This window comes from Prorops nasuta, unplaced genomic scaffold, assembly GCF_024137725.1.
Source record: "Prorops nasuta isolate Cenicafe-Biocafe unplaced genomic scaffold, Cenicafe_Pnas_1.2 PNAS00050, whole genome shotgun sequence".
Taxonomy (NCBI): domain Eukaryota; kingdom Metazoa; phylum Arthropoda; class Insecta; order Hymenoptera; family Bethylidae; genus Prorops; species Prorops nasuta.
Window position 1 is genome coordinate 668,514 of NW_027116847.1, and position 16,725 is coordinate 685,238.

General features: G+C 39.5%; 1 protein-coding gene across 1 annotated transcript in view; it reads left to right on the forward strand.

Annotated features, from left to right (window-relative positions):
* Positions 1–16,725, forward strand: part of LOC136784177 (uncharacterized) — a 56,763-nt gene that overhangs the window by 26,788 nt on the left and 13,250 nt on the right. The window contains exons 2-5 of the mRNA XM_066744694.1: positions 8,706–9,081; positions 9,347–9,414; positions 9,470–9,494; positions 9,571–10,683. Of these exons, the coding sequence (XP_066600791.1) occupies positions 8,706–9,081; positions 9,347–9,414; positions 9,470–9,494; positions 9,571–10,683 (1,582 nt within the window). The remainder of the gene's footprint in view (positions 1–8,705; positions 9,082–9,346; positions 9,415–9,469; positions 9,495–9,570; positions 10,684–16,725) is intronic.

Consider the following 16,725-nt stretch of genomic DNA (forward strand, 5'->3'; position numbering starts at 1 on the left):
ATTTTATTACCTTATTAGTGGCCGCACGTGCGAATTCGAGAAATGGTATATCGCGGTCGCGTGCCGTCTTATATCGCCTTATCACTATTATCACACTGTATCACGACGAGGTAGCCCCTGCTCTATACAACTCTCGAGTTGCGATAATGCATCTTGGTCGTATGGAAGGATCCTGATACTTGCAATGCTAGCTGTCCTCGCTTCGTCCTTATTATTGGTTTAATCTGCACAAATACTGAGAAAAATAATGTGTTACGTTAAATATTAATTATTCGAGGTTTTTGCACACGTCAAGTGTATATATATATATATATATATATATATATATATATATGCTTATCTTCCAGATTGATATAATTTTGGAATAACAATTAATGCTATCAGTTTCACACGAAACTGCAGCTAAGGATGATTCGTTTAAAATTTTTGTCGAGGTATACGATAAAATCCTGTGGATCGGTGGTGGTTAAAAGCAAGACGGGCTCGTCTTAAATTCTGTGGCAAACACACGACGGGGTTATTTGTAGATTTTATGACGGCACGCGGCTCATGGTTCTGGGCCTCTCGGCAATCCTTGTCTTTGCCCGTTGTCCCATTCGCCGGAGGAGTAAAGAGCGTGGCAAAGTAAATAATCTGCCTTGCACAATCCCTCGGGATTCCGTCCTCGTGCGCCCAGGCGCCCTACGTATTCATTCTTACCATTGCCAAAGACCGCCAACTGCTGTCGCAACCAACAGATTTACCAATTTGCATTAATCGTCTTTTTCAAGCTTTTTCAGGTGTTCGACGCATGTTCAGCTCCCTTTGTATGCTATTCCTACAGACTGTGATCCTTTAATGAATTGTTTCCAGACACATCCCCTGGCCCATTCTTTCCAATGAAAAATTTCTTACATATAATTTAAAAAGAGATTTTTTATGCCGAAAATTTAAAGCAAACATATGAAGGCAATTTTATTACTTTTTAAAAAAATGAATTACGTTATTTTTTTTTCTTTTCGGAATAATATATTTGTACACGTATAAAGTATTTTCAGAGATGTTTTTATATTTGCAGCACTGATTCAAATCAAGTTTTCGCTGTATCGTATATTTGGTTTGAAACTTTAGTAGATGATTATGAATTGCATGAAAATATTCCGCAAAAGTCTAGCAAGAGTGTTATAATTTGTGGCAAATATCGGCAGATTAGGCTATCTCTAGGAGATGAATGGGTCGTAGTCGATTGCGGTATCGCCTATGTCTACTCGAGGCAAACTATCATAGCTCGTAGTACGCATAGTGCAGTACGATTACGAGGTTTCTACGGGTTTTTAAGAGCGCGTCACTATAGACTAATCTGCAACGACCACAGAAGTTTATATCTGTATACATATATAGTATAAATAATAAATACATTATTAGTATTACTCCCACTCAAAATCAGACTTTTGCGCATCTAGGATCTCCAAGCTGATTTTCTGCACAAAATAATTTTTATTTTATTAAGTAATTTAGGTTTAGAAGAGACGAATCCCTTTAGCTTACTGCTATTTGGAATTTTATCAATTCTTTTAAAATTTTTAGTGGAGGGAAAACAATATAATTTGCCTTGCACTGCTCCACCATTAACCTATGGATAAATTTCTATCTTTTTCAAATAAAGTAGAGTGCTTCATGATTGATGGTGAAGATTTGCAATCCCTAAATACAAGAGCCGACTCTGAGACAAAAAACCTTGTAGAATTGTATATAATTTTAATATCATCCAAGCTAGATTACAGTAAATTTAAGTCAAGAGATTTGTCTACGCGCAATTCTTGAAATCGGTAAGAGAGCTTACCAAAAATATCATGTAACTTTTTAAATGTAAACAATATTGAAAAACAGTATAGAATAATTTCTTATGATAATAACCAATATAAAACTCTAATGATTTCTTTTCGTATTAAAATATTTATCAAGTTACATAACATTATCCGTGGACTACCAATTTAACGAAAATACACTATTCTAAACAAATTTTAACGTAAACTTGAAAGATATTAGCAATATGAAAAAAGCTATTAAACTCTTTTTATCATTATTATCAAATCCACAAAAATCTCTTATAAATCTTTTCAATATTATTAATATTAACCAAGCTGCATAACAATTTATGTATATTCTTGGTCATATTATTAAAATAATAATATAAGGCTTTTCTTCTCAGAATCAATCCTTCTGTCTAGGGTTTGCGTCTTGAAGATCATTTTTGAGACACCCTGTGTATAATGGAATGATTATACTGGCCAATGGAGATGGGCTAGAGTCGTATCGGCTAATTTCATAGAATAATTTCACGATAAATTCAATGGCATCCAGATGTGGCGGATTCTGGCAGACACCGAGTCGTCGACAGTGGCTTCACCCAAGGGCCTCCAAGAACCAATTATCATTCCACGCTTCGTATAATTGCATAATATATATATACATATACACATATCGAATCTAGGAAGAGCGTGTTTTAACGACGCCCTTGCAGACACAGCGTCGACGCTACGCTATTCAATTGATCCAGCATTCGCACGATCGCTCGTAATAATATAAGAATTATACCACAATCTCGATCGTTCGGGACTATCGCGCCGCTTTTCTACCGCGCTATTAATCGACTATCGTAATCAAATGGCAGATAATACATAATCCTGGCTATATTAATAACGCATAATATTATCTATCCCATGTGGTCAATTAAACGCTCCGCTAATCTCTCGTTACAAGTATAGACACGGATTACATTTTAGCTAATTCTTCCAGTTCTATTTCAAGCCACTGATATTAATTAATGAAAACGCAAATACTTGGACACAATCTCGCAGATATTTTCTATACTTCAATGTGGCGTGACCCTGCCAATTCGAGATAATCTAAAATTGGAGGTTTTTCCTTTTTTCTATTATTTTTGCTTTTTGACTGAACAGTGATTATATTCCTTCATTCTTCGATCATCTCAATGGTATATATAGTTTCATTGGAATATCGTATATATTTACATTTTTGCAAATATATATGTTATATCGAGTTTAAAGTTTCTATTAGTACGTCAAGAGTTTCTACTAGATTCTGCAATAATATATGCATACATATTTATACTTGGTTAGTATATAGCATTGTAACTGTGCTTGTGCGGCTACAATACACCTGGCCTTCTTCTTATCGGAACTAGGTAGAGTCCACACACGCGTACCTAAACCTAACTCAACGGACATCTTACCTTTTCACAATGATTTGTCTGTTCCCTCAAGAGCTGCTCCTATTAAAAATTACCTCGCAAATATGTGCAGGCAGATCAAGCATACATTTAAACGAATTCTCATCGATGCACTTCTATATATATATATATATATATTTATATATATAAATAACAAAACTAAATCATTCAATCGAAGATCATCACAGCACGCTCTGTATTGTCTTTGGAGTTTATATTTACAGCAGCATAGCATTATCGCGTGCATTTCCACGTAAATAATAATTTTATATTATACTATACACACACTTAATGTGCTCGAGGCTCGATTTGAATATTCGCCAATAAAATTGACATACAAAGTAAACGCTATCACGATCGTAATTTTCTTATACAGCTGCCCGTAAGGTCACAGTTCAAAGACGTATTGGCGATTCGAACCATCACGAACGCTCCATTTAATTTCACCCCGAAATATAGGCTCGTTATACGAATATATATATATTTCTTCAAACAAATTCTCTTTTCTATTTCACAAGAGCGCACGCTCTTAATACTGATAAATATGAAATATGGAATCGAAAGGAAAACATCGAAGAGGAGAATTTTTAGATTCGTTGAATCTTATAGGAAGAGTGGAGCTTGGTTAACGGGTGGAGAAGAAACAAGGTTTATGCGCGACGAGGTGAATTTTTCGTCGAGTCGAAAATCCTCGTTGACTGATTGGAGGGGTTGGTCGAGATAAAGAATTTTCAGTTGACACTGGGGGAGAGGCTGCAGTGAAGGAGACGTGAACCTATTTGGTCTAACGAGGTGGTTTTTTTGTCGAGTCGAATTCTCGTGGACCGATTGAGAAGAGTGGTCGAGATAAAGGGGCTATTCAATCTCTGAAAATCTGGTCGTAAACCGAATCGATATGATACATTTACTTGGACTATGCTATATATATATATATATATACGTATACTGTCGGCCGCTTATTTTGCGGATAACAGTGAGTGTTTTTGTGGGGTCGACTAGATAAGACCAACCTCTGCCCCCGATGTACAAAACCTCTTCCGCTCGTTCAGTGACTTTGAAATTCAAACCTCGCTACCGTTCAACGATACCTCCCTTTCAAATATCCTACGCATGTGCTTATGTCGAGTGTACGTGTACAAAGTATAACGTATATACAAGCAAGAGCAAACGACTCTTACCCTGATAACTTGGTCGTTACACCCCGCGCACCTTACGAGCAAAAACTCCTCGACTCAATATTTTCCCAGGCCATTAATATGGTACGCTAAAAGTGGTGTTCTGGTAAACCGTGTTGGAAAAAATTCAGGCTTTTCTCGAACGTATATGCTGGAAAATCGTAGCTGGACTCAAGTGAAATATCTCTTATGTCCTTGTTTATTGAAATATTCGTCGTGACGCATCGCAATTAACCGACCTTTCAGTAGTTATTATTTTTAATCTTTGGCAAAGTCTAAATAACGATACATTACCAACCAAAACAATGTTACGATGCGTCGTAGTTTGCAAATTTGACGATTACTCTGTATTTTCAGGATTAGAGGAGCTAACGATTGTATATACAGATGTGGAAATTTTTGGCTAAATATATTGCACGTGATTGATTTTTTCAATAACCGCTCAATACACGATGACAAGCGTAATCGTTATAATTGCAGAATTCAAGCAAATAATAAATCTCGTTTTATTTTGTTTGATAGGCTCTCGTATTTAGGGTCAATCATTACTGATTATACGAGGCAGCATCGCTGATTCCCTTCTTTGTAATTCTTGGTCGAAGCTGCGGAGAAAAGCGATAAGAGAATTTCTTCTGCCTCGCATGCGTCTTCTTGCAAGAAAAGGAAAAAAGAAGAAAAACAAGAGAAAGGTTAAAAGTGTGGGAGGGATATTGCTCAAGCAAAAGCGTGTAGCTACAGGAACCTCTACTGTATACATAAATATAAACTATACAGGGTGTCTGATTCGATTGTGCAAGCCGGATAAATTTAGTCAAGGAAAGGAATTCCGAAGAGAAAACGCTTTTACAATTTTCCAATTCGATCTCTAATTACAGAAATAATCCATATAAAAGATTCTACGATTCGAGACTTTCTATTGGCTGAGCGTACATAGATCAACCACGTGACTAGGAGACAAAAAATTCCTAAGGTTCCATACTTTTTATATACGAGCTATACAAGTTGAGTTCGTAAGCCAAGATTCCTAAGTCATTGGGACACTAGTTAATGAATTTAACACCCGGTACATGTAGTACTAGTATATTTTCCCCGTGGAGTGATTAATCGGGGTCGCGGCTCGGCATCTCTCGGACGGTGCGGAGCAACAATGAAATTGATAAGACTGTCAGAGGCGATACTTGTGTTTGGATTTCGACATTTTCTGCGGCTCTGTCGCGTCGATCTGCCTCGCGATATAACTCCGCGTTAAATCCAGTACGTACGAGGATCACCCAGTGCAAAGCTCTCTTATCACGTTCGTCCATCCACATTGTACACACACATATATATATATATATATATAGATAATCGAGACATCGATGAATCTCCGAAATCTTTCCGGAGGCCAAACAAAGTTTAATTTACGTTCCGAGCAGAAATCCATTGCTTGATTTTGTACTTGGACCTCTGGCGCAAAAAATATGTTTTTTCGCGAACCTCACGACGAAGTAGTGTACAACGAATATTGCCAGATAATCGGTCGAGCCTGACCTTACCAATTCGATTAGGTATCGTTAATGAGAAGGTCGATTCAATGTGAAGCGAGAGAGTTGCTCATTTTTAGCATCAATGGAAATTTCGATAAGGTCCCGGATGGGGGAGCTGCACGTTTCTAACCTCAAAATGTGCATGGAAAAAACTATCTCTACGAGATACGTGTCTCGTCGAGCACGATATACGCGTGTAAATACGTGTTAATTTTGGCATTGGCGTGGGAATTAGGGAGAAAGAAAGGGGGAGGTAGTGGGAATTCTCCGATTAAGAAAAAACCATTTGATGCAACGCTGTTCGATGAGTGCTGTATTTTATGTGTGTAAACGTCAAGTGCTCGTACTACACTATACTATACTACGGTCAAAGATAGGTTATCAGCAGCGCAGAGGCGGTAGGCGTCTTTTTCATTGGCGCCAGACAAGAAGCGCGAAAAATCAATCGCGGTTCGTTGAACGAATTGCTCCATGCGTTTCGCTGCTTCCGCCTGAAGAGGAAGAAGGAATTCGCGAGGATCCATTATTTTTGCGAGCCTCCAGAGACGACGCGACGCAACGTTGCGACGGCTCTTCGCGGAGTTTAAGGCGTTGAGCATGCAAAAAATAAGATGCGCGTGACGATATGCGCATTTCTCTCCAATCTTTTCGCATCCCCGTTAATATACATGTATTTTTGTGCGCGTGTATATGCGCACAGTCGGTATTGGTCACGATTGGTCATGTTCAAGAGCTCGTCACGTTAGATCACTATGCGCGATTGCCGAATCGAACAAGTCATTCGGACACGACACAATTTTATTTCTACTCAGAAATATCCTTCGAGAACTCGAATAATAACGAAACTGGATGATCAGAATGCCAAGTTTTATAGTAAACGTTTAACCGTTTGTTGATTAAAGCAAAATTTTTTAATATAAATATAATAACGCACAACTCTGTAGAGCTCATCATGGGCTGACATGCGCAACAACGGTTCTAGGAAACGAGTTTATTCTTTTCTCAATATAAATTATTAATTGAAGAAGAAATCCACTAGTTATTTATAATATGCAGAGAAATAATTATAATTTCAAAATCAGCAAAAAATAATCTTTTATCGACTATTTATTGCAAAGTCCTTGTATAGAACAGTTTAATTTCAGGATTGCAAATGTTCAGAAATGTTGGCAGTTTTCCATCCCTCTCATCGAGCGGACCGTTTCAGCGATTAAACATTATTTTCTGTATATACATCTCGGCGGGAGAGCGGTTCACCAAACGTTGCGTTTTTTCTCCGTTGCTCCCTGCCGATTTTTCAGCGTTCATCTTTCTTCCGCGCAAACGTCGTTGTGTGTGTCCGAGCACGTTTCGTCCACGAAGATGCGTGAGTTTGTGCGTGCGTGCCACCCCACTGCTAACCGCCAGAGATAAGAGTTTGCGGTTATTTTTATAACCCACTGGCTAGCAACAGTTCTGCGTGTCATCTTTAAAGAATCACCGATTCTCACCCACGTCAGATCGATACAATCTTATCTCGATTGTCCTCTCGCTCAAAGCCGTACAAGCTTCGATCTCTCTTCAAAACCCACCGAGCGCACTCTGACATGTTATTTCCAAGAAAATTCAACGTCGATGACTCGCTTCGCGCGATCGAGCTATAACTTCAACCAAATTTCAAATTCGCCGCGAAAGCAAAATGAAATAATTAGTAAATGTATATATATATAAGATAGGTATCGCGGTGGGTTGAAAGAAAAATTACTCAATTTCAAATGCTCACTTTTTGTATTTTTTGAAATATATAAACAATAGATTTGCTAGATTACCTTACTTGTTCTACAAGTTTACACGTGATTCTCATGTGCTAATTATGTAACGAAACTTTTGATTCGCTTCCATTATACAAATATTATTTCAGAATAGTATCTGTAAAAATTATTTTCAGCTTAAATCTTGCTACAAAATCATGTAATATATTTGATGATGACGCGATGATTATAAGAATTTCTTATACTTTGAACTCTGGGTGTCAAAGCCCAATTTATCGCGCATTACCGATCCGAGAGAAAAAAAATTTAAAGCATTTAAAAGTCATACGGTTACGCATACAGTCAACGAAAAAAGGATATAATTACCATGAAAATAATGTTCATTGAAGAGATGAGTCTTATTATTAAAATTCGTAACCAACTTTCAGTTACATAAAGTCAACAAAGTTGTTAAAACTCATTTATTTATTTTCTTAATCAATGTATAATATTTAAGTAATTAAAAAACAACATTTGTAATTACAGCAATATTTATTATTACTAGAGATGAGAGTGAAGATATTCATAAATCTATTAGCAGTATATGTAGATATCTTAGAGATAAAATTATAAAAGTATTATATCGTTCATACACATATTTAACATTTTAATTAAAATATATAAATAATTATGTAATAATTTAAATCTTTAATTATCTCATATGTGCAGTAATCGAAATTACTCACTGCACTCAGCTTATCTACAAAATAATCGTTAGTTTATTGTATTAATTAAAAAAAAATATTAATCAACTATACACATCATTCGTAATGTTAATATAAAGCTTATTTATTGCTATAACAAAACAATCATAATAAAGAGTATAACGAATATTATTAACGATCGTTTTCGAGTGTATCAAGTGTATATACCTATGTATATATTTAACGAAATATCGGTAGCTAAGGGTTGTTGGTTTAATGAAACACTATACGAGTGGGAAAAAAAGAATTGAAAAATATTGTTATATGTGTAATTGCAGCTTTCGTAGAATATGGGGAAAGGGGCGTGGAGCACTCGCTACAGGTCGAAAGAGAAGCAACGGCTGAGGTGACGGATCCCGACGAAGGTAACGAACGTGCAATTGCATTAAAAACAGAAGATATTGCTGAGCGCGAGGAGTCTCAGCAACAACAGCAGCAACAACATTTGGGATACGAATGTAGCGAGGAAGGTGGGGATGGCGTGGGCGTGCTGGAGGCGGGACAACCGGAAATTGAAAATGGCGCCATGGTAGAGGCAAGCGTAGCTCAAGCGGTTATTATGACTGTCTCTGCGGACCACGAGGGTAACCCCAGCGCCACCTATACCCTCCGACAACTAGGCTACCACTCTTCTCAGCACATTATTCACGAAAGGCAAGCAGCAATATTAATATACACCTCATCGTTCCAAATCGTTACCTTCCTCACCTACCTTCTATCCATCATCATTCCTCCTCCTATTCTTTTCCAATCGGACCATTCTTCTTCTACCATACTCTTCATCGCTAGCCCGCTAACTCCCATAGCGCGTTTTTACTCGACAAATACGCGACTCCTTGTCATCGTAAAACTTGCAGAAAGACTCGTGCACAATTATTACAAAAGTGATTTCGAAATTACAACGATCAATTCGTATCAGATTGAAGTGCACCCAAGAGATACGGATTGATACCGATAAACAAAATTGTCTGCGCTTCGCGATCAGGCGTGATTGAAGTAGTATTTACTTGGAGTGCTATTTAATAAATTCCCAGCTTTTTAGTCGATAAGCTTCTGCAAAGTTTAACGTAAGATATCGTAGAATTTTTTAATTGAAATAAATAATGGGAAGGAGAGAAATTATTTGTGTGAATATTTGCAAAGGGGTTACTTGGAGGAGGTGGATTCCGTTCGATTTGGGGGCGGCGGCGGCGGGGGCATTGGGGAGGAGCAGCAACGACAACAAGTCGTGCAGCCCCATCATCCCCACCAATACCATCAGCAGCAGCATCATCAAGAGCAGCAACAGCATCCTCACAACCAGACGCAGCAACAGCAGCAGTCTCAACACCTACACCACCATCAGCAGGAGCAGCAGCAGCAGCAGCAGCAGCACCACCACCACCACCAACACCACCACCACCACCACCACCACCAACAGTCGGTTACGCATCAAGTACAGTACACAGAAGTTGGGACGAGAGAGGTCCCGATTCCCGAAGGAGGGGATAACCGGCACTCGACCGAGGTCTCCGTCCCGCCAGAGGAAAACCGTAGCGCCAGTCACATGCCTCACTCCACGATGCATCGGTACGGCATAGAGACACTCTCTCCAACCACGACGGAACATCATCAGCAGCACTTGGATGTCCAACAACACACCGTTCTCTCCGCTCACCGTCATTTGGAGGATCAGCAGCAGCAGCATCATCATCATCCCCATTCGCATCATCAGGATCCGGACGAAGAAAATGACCGTGTCAGTGGAATAGCAGCAGCGATGAGAGGAGCGCGCACGGAATACCCTCTCACTTCCCTCTTTCCAAACATCAGTACCAGCGTTGCGAACACAACTGGCAACAACAATCATCATCATCACATGATCGAGCTGCAAAGTCCGTACCTGAACCTACCGACCATTCGTCGATCCGGCTCGAGCACGGGGGCGACAGGTGGTGGTTCGCCACCCGTCAGAACCGGAAGTTCACCTGGTTCCAGCAGAAGCCCCCACGACGATCGAGGTTTGTCGCCTCATCATCAACAAACCGATGGAGGATACAGTCCCAACGATCAGGGTCGACTTCAATCCTTCACTCATCTTACCGCCATGCAACCTCCCTCTGTACCGACCAACCACAACCTTCAAGATTCCGATCGAGTGTCCGATCAGCTCTACATGGATCCTCTTTATCATCATTCCGCCGGTACGCCGCATCATCATCAGGAACACGAGCAGGGCCCTTCTGCCCCTCACTCACCCAGCGGTAATCTTTCCAGGTTAGTGATTTCTATTTTACACCATGCGCAGTGCTCAGTTTTTTCTCATACGCTCCCTTCCGACACTCGACCAAAGTGATACTTGTATGTTTATTAATATAGCAGGCTTATCAACAGGATGAGTTCCCTGTAAAACGTACATGCCTCTTTCCGGAAAAGATAATTGACTGGAATTTGCATAAATCGTGTCGTTAGAGTCCAATTTTTATAATTAATTGCAACGTTTAAAAGTTATTCTTATCTATGAATTATTGTGTCAATATTTCAATGATACGGTACTACAGAGATTTCTATATATCGTTGAATGCATCTAGATAAGTTTTTCTTTTTTAAGAATCTTCTTCGCGCGATGCATAATAAAGAAATGCGTGTATACAGAGTTGGTAAATTGATATGTGTCGTGTCAATAGTGCGCAAAAATATTTACACAACGGCTTAAGGACTGCGCTTTGGCAGGATTTTGTGTACGTAGGCGATACAAAACCGGAACAAAGCAAAACCGATGGAAGACGATGATGCCTACTTGGCCTGGCCCTATGCTAACAACTCGTGAAAGCGAAGATCGTCCTATGTTTGTTGTTTCGCGCCAGGCACGAGCCATAACCTTCGAATCGAACGTTAATGCTCGTTTCGGCTCCCCAAAATCACTTCCAACTGCACTCGCGTCGTCGGAAACAGAAGGACTCATTCGTTAAAAAATAAATCGCTTCTTTTCAATTTCTTTAAGTCTCTTTCATTTTCCATACAATTATATCTTTCATATTTGTTGTGCAAGTGATAAGAATTTATTGATCAATCAAAGTGGTCGTGTGACTATTATTTTTTCCCGGTTTCTTGGAAAAAAAGTACCGAGAATACCACCAACTAGCAAAAGAAAACGAACGGTACGCGCTTATTTACAACCCCGTTGATACAAATCTCCAGTTTTGCAATAGTAAACTAAACAAATTTTTAAGGAATAAAACAACAAAAAATTTAACAATAGAATTTATTTATAAAGAATTCGCCTCGCAATTTCTTCTATATATAATCTGTTTGTCTTTAACATAATGCTAAAAATGTTTATCGTCTATTTGATTTTATGATGCAATCGATGTTATTTCACGCAGCAATTATGCTAGAATAGCTGTTTGATGGTTGGAACGGAGTTTTGTAGGAAGTGGTAGATCGAACGGGTGATTTTAGCGCTGCTCAGCTGGCGGAAGAAGCACGTGCGCAGACCGCGCGTGCACTGAACTGCATGGGCCACGTGCTTTCGACATTTCATTTGCACCAGGCACTTTGGGTCCTTGCGCAGTCTACCTCCTCCCCCCCCCCCCACCCCCCTATTTTTCTGTATCATCAATTTCGTGCATACATTACAACATTGAAAATTATACATATTCCGTGAAACAAAATTCAGAATTGGGGTGAGAGTCCTCTTCGAGTATAACTTTGCTTATAGTTGAGAATAATAGTAAGATAGAGAGTGCGTCTAAATAAATTTCATAAGGAAAGCACTAAACATTTGTCAATTGAAATATGTCGTGGTATAAAACGAGCAAACTTTTATCAAAATTCTCCTCAACGAATCTTTTCCTCTTCTCATTAAATTGGAATAGAGGAAATGAAGCACCATCGTCCACAGTTTCAAAGATCATTATGAATCAAACGGGAGCAGACCGCGCATAACGCCAACAATCTGATCAGAGTGATGTTTTTGTCGATTTTCATGTTCGCATGAGTCAACGAATGAAACCGCTGCAAGCATAACGATAAATAAATTTCAATAGATTATCTGATTCAGTTTGAGTGTAAATATGGAAAGGGGCATCGTTTTGCATGAGTGTGCGTGTGTGTTACAGACAGAGAGCGATGATCGATGATACGTGTAGGGTTAAGGAATGGGGAGGGGGGGGGGGGTATAGGATGTAAGACGGTAAAAGGCGAGTAGAGGGGAAAGAAAGAGAGCGCGTTGGAGGATACGTGTCTGCAAAATGTCGAGAGTGAAGAGGGGGGCTTGGATAGAGCTCGTAGGGAAGCTGAAGGAGAGGGGTCTAAACGGACGAACAGACATCGCAAGCGATAAAACGCTTGGAGAGGGAAACTCGGCGCAGGAGGGGAAATCCTGACCACCTTCTTCGAGGTCCTCCAACCAAACGCCATTCGGTTCAACGTTTCGTGCACTCTACCTGATTATATCCGCGCTCAGTACTCAGTTCTTGCTTGTCTGGTGACAGATACGGGGCAGCTCCGGCGTATTATTCTACTTTTTTTTACGCCGGCAGCTTTCTATCTCTCTTTCTCTCTATATATCTGTCTCTCCCTACCCCCATCCATCTCTCCCTCTCTCTCTCTCTCTCTCTCTCTTTTCCAATTAATAATCCAACAAAGTCCAGTCTGCCATTTACCAGCAAGTTTCATCATCCACGAAAATGCAGTGAGTAGTATAAATGCGTATAGTCTCTTATAAACTTTATTTTATTTTTATTAGTTTTATTCTTAAACGTTATTGAAATGTTTTCACGTTGGCGTCTATGTAAAAAATGTAGGGGTGCGTTAAGTATAAATACCTATAGGTTTATCAGTGCGTCTGTTACGTGATCAGACGCTTGTAATCTGGATAGAGATACAGAAAGATAGAGAGATTGATGGCTAATAGGGTAGACTCTTGGCAAGTGTTTACATTGTGAGATATGGTAGATATTGCTTCGACTGTCAAATTAATTTTTTTCCTCTGAATATTATAACCGTGTTTTGTTCGTTCTACTGAATATTTAAATCTGTATAAGATAATTTGGTTGCTTTCTTAACACCAACAAGGGTTTATTCATATTTGTTAATATATAACTTCTCTCATTTTTTTTACAAATTTCTCTTTTCAACTGGACCAGTAGTACCTGTAGATACCAACGATTGCAATTATACTACGTGACAATATTTCAGTGATAATTATTTGTTAGCGAATTTTTGTGCATCTTTCTTGCGAGATTTGAAATCATCCATAATGATTTTTGTTAACCCTGATCGTATAAAATAACCGTATATTTTCGATCCCCGCAATGTTACTAAGCAAACGAAAAACGGTATTCGTTTTATCTTTCAGAGCAAGCCATATCTATCATTCTACAGGATTATCAGAAACGCTACAGCGAAAAATATCTTTACCCATAATAAATAAGCCCCATCGTATCGATTATCTCAGCTAGTGGTTTTCAATTTTGTAGGAAATCTTTATGGAATATTTTGCATCAATTAATCCATGTTATAATTGTTCGGTAGAAACTGGAACCACGAGAAATAAAATACAAATTGAGAATAATTTTGATTCCCCTTCATATAGCTGCTTATTATTGTAAAAATCTGTAAGTCGCACACGACACCCTCGTGTTTTTCACCCTCCTGCAGTCGGAGTATCGTGAGAAGTATTTTATCAGCTCGGTGGATTCGCAGATATTACGACTCCAGGAGGGCTATAACCCCGACGCCATTAAGCTCTTGTATATTGGATTTCGCGAAATCTGCATTCCTCGCCAAGTGAAGAATCTCTCTTTTCTTCATCCTTTCGCAAAGCAGCAGTCAGCAGGCTGGTAAAGCAAAATGAAGGCCCAATCGAATTTCCGAGCTCTTTACTGTACCGTTGGTGCATTTATCATTGAAAACCACTCGAACGGCAATAACGAGCATACTAAATTGTATCTTGATCAACCATACGTCTGTCGTCGCCGAACAATATATATATATATATATATATTGCTGCTTACAACTCGGCGATAAAATTGTAAATATATATATACATAATCAATGGTACATAATAATATTATAATACTTTTATCAATAATAATAATAAAATGAGGCAATAGCATAAAAATGTTTCATATGCAAGTGAAATTTGGTTGGGGTCAGTTTAGCGATATATGCGTTACGAAGGGTACCTTGACAAAGGAAACAGCAGATCAAGATTACGATTCGGTCATGAAGAGTCGCCTAGATTCTCGGAAGAAACTTAAGCTCTGCTATTGAGCTCTCGTACGCAAGGCAATAATGGTATTGGATACGCAGTCTCATAACAGACGAGACGCACGTGGGTGCTTTACTATAATGCCGCTCTTGATTCTCGTGAACGCTACCTTACGTCATAGGACAAATATTTTTTTACCATTGATCCCTTCTCCCCGGTATCAATAAAAGCGCGAGGTTATTTGTTTATTATTGAAATTTCTGAGCCCCTACGTGTGTAAAGTCTCGCTTGTATGTATTCTCCCCTCCCCCTTTCCCATTTATATAGCCTTATATTGTATAATATACATACATATACGTATATATATATTAATCATGCCTCACTCGCATTCACTCGGACCGTGTAAAGATGTTGCGCAGTTGCAATAGGGTTGGGTGGTTTGGTGAGTTTGGACGAAACGCATTAGTTGTCTTTGGCTCGCATGGCTGCACTCTGCGCGGAATTGCAGCCGCTTGGCCACGTGCCCTCTTAACGCGATTTCCTCTTGAACGAAGCGCTTTACAAGCTACACGTTTGCACCTGCTACAGTGCTACACCCGCAAAGCCCCATCTCTACTTCACTCGCAACAACCACCACTATCCTTGATTCTACATCCGGAATCACCTTAGATCTAACTGCAGCACTTAGTAGTATATGTACCTATCCAGTAGATTTCCACTTAACCAATCCGAGACAACAACAACAACCGTTACTTCACTTTTCATTCATTTCTCTCCTAGGCTTGCTCGCTCTTCTTCTCCAACTCTTTTTCGATTCATTCTCTTGACGATAATTATTCTGGGATTTTTGTTTTTATTAAAGTAGGATGTATACTTATTCGAGTTGAACGTCTAATTCAGCAATTCTAGAGGAAAACAAACGTTACTTCGATTTTTCATCATTTCTTCTCGCGCTCGCTCTTCCTTTTCAACTTTACTCCGTATTGCTAATTATTCTGGACATTTTTCATTTATTAATCTCAAAAGGGCTTCCCGATCGATGATGCGATTGATATTGTTTTATCTTGCAGTTATCGCTTCTTCGTCCCCAGTATTATCTAAAGCTTATACAAGAACAATGATTTTCGTCTGTATCAGGAGTGGTGATTACAATACTACAGGCGTATCCCGACCTTTCTCAACGTTTACGTACAGAGAAATCGGTCAGCACGGATTTCCTTCTTCACGACCCTCTTTCATCGAGTGTCAAGTTCGCCATAGTCGCGTAAAATCATTCCCCCCCCCCTTCCCCCTCCATGGCCCCTTAGTCACTCGCCTCTACCGATCAACGTTTCCGCATTCGTTAATGTCGAATTGCACTTTTTTCTTTCTTCCCATTTTCGCAAACGCCGTCAATTTTTCCTCGCCGATCGTGCAGTGACGCTATAGCTCCTATACAGTCATCCATTCCGCTTCGACGCATTGCGCTACTGAAACTCACACCGATGATTCGCTAAATTCCAGAAAACCACTCGAATCCCTCGCTGTTCTATGAAAACGGGGCAAAAGAGCATTTTCCAATAGCGTTCCGAGAAGTAAAAAATTAAGTTGAATGTTTGGATGGAATTGTTTTCGCAAAGAGCACCGCGAGGTGTATCGCGATGGACACGAATTTTCAGGCTAGGCTACTGGTGGGCACGATGAATATCTCGAGCATTCACAAAAACGTGTCGAGTCACGTACAAACTGAGTGGAACGTGCTCGCGACGTTGCGCGGGCTCTCAAGGACGCATCTGTATTGACATCTTGGACAACGTACCGCGGTAATTTCGTTTCTTTCACGCGTCAATTCTTTCCCGATTCTGGACACGTTAACGCGTCGAGATAGTGTTCTCTCTCCTCCGTATTGTTTTATATTTCTGTTATAACTCGGCGCGTCAGTTTAATTGTAAAAGTTCGTCCGCGGTAGAGCAATAAGATTCCGGAAGAACGCTCCGTCCGGATTGATTTTGCCGTGTGGTCGCCGGTCTCCCGGAAAATTTACGGTAAACGGATAGAAAAAATGCTTTTGTGTAGAGAAGAGATTGGAGAAGTATTTGGAATAGGTTGCATTTGGAACTATC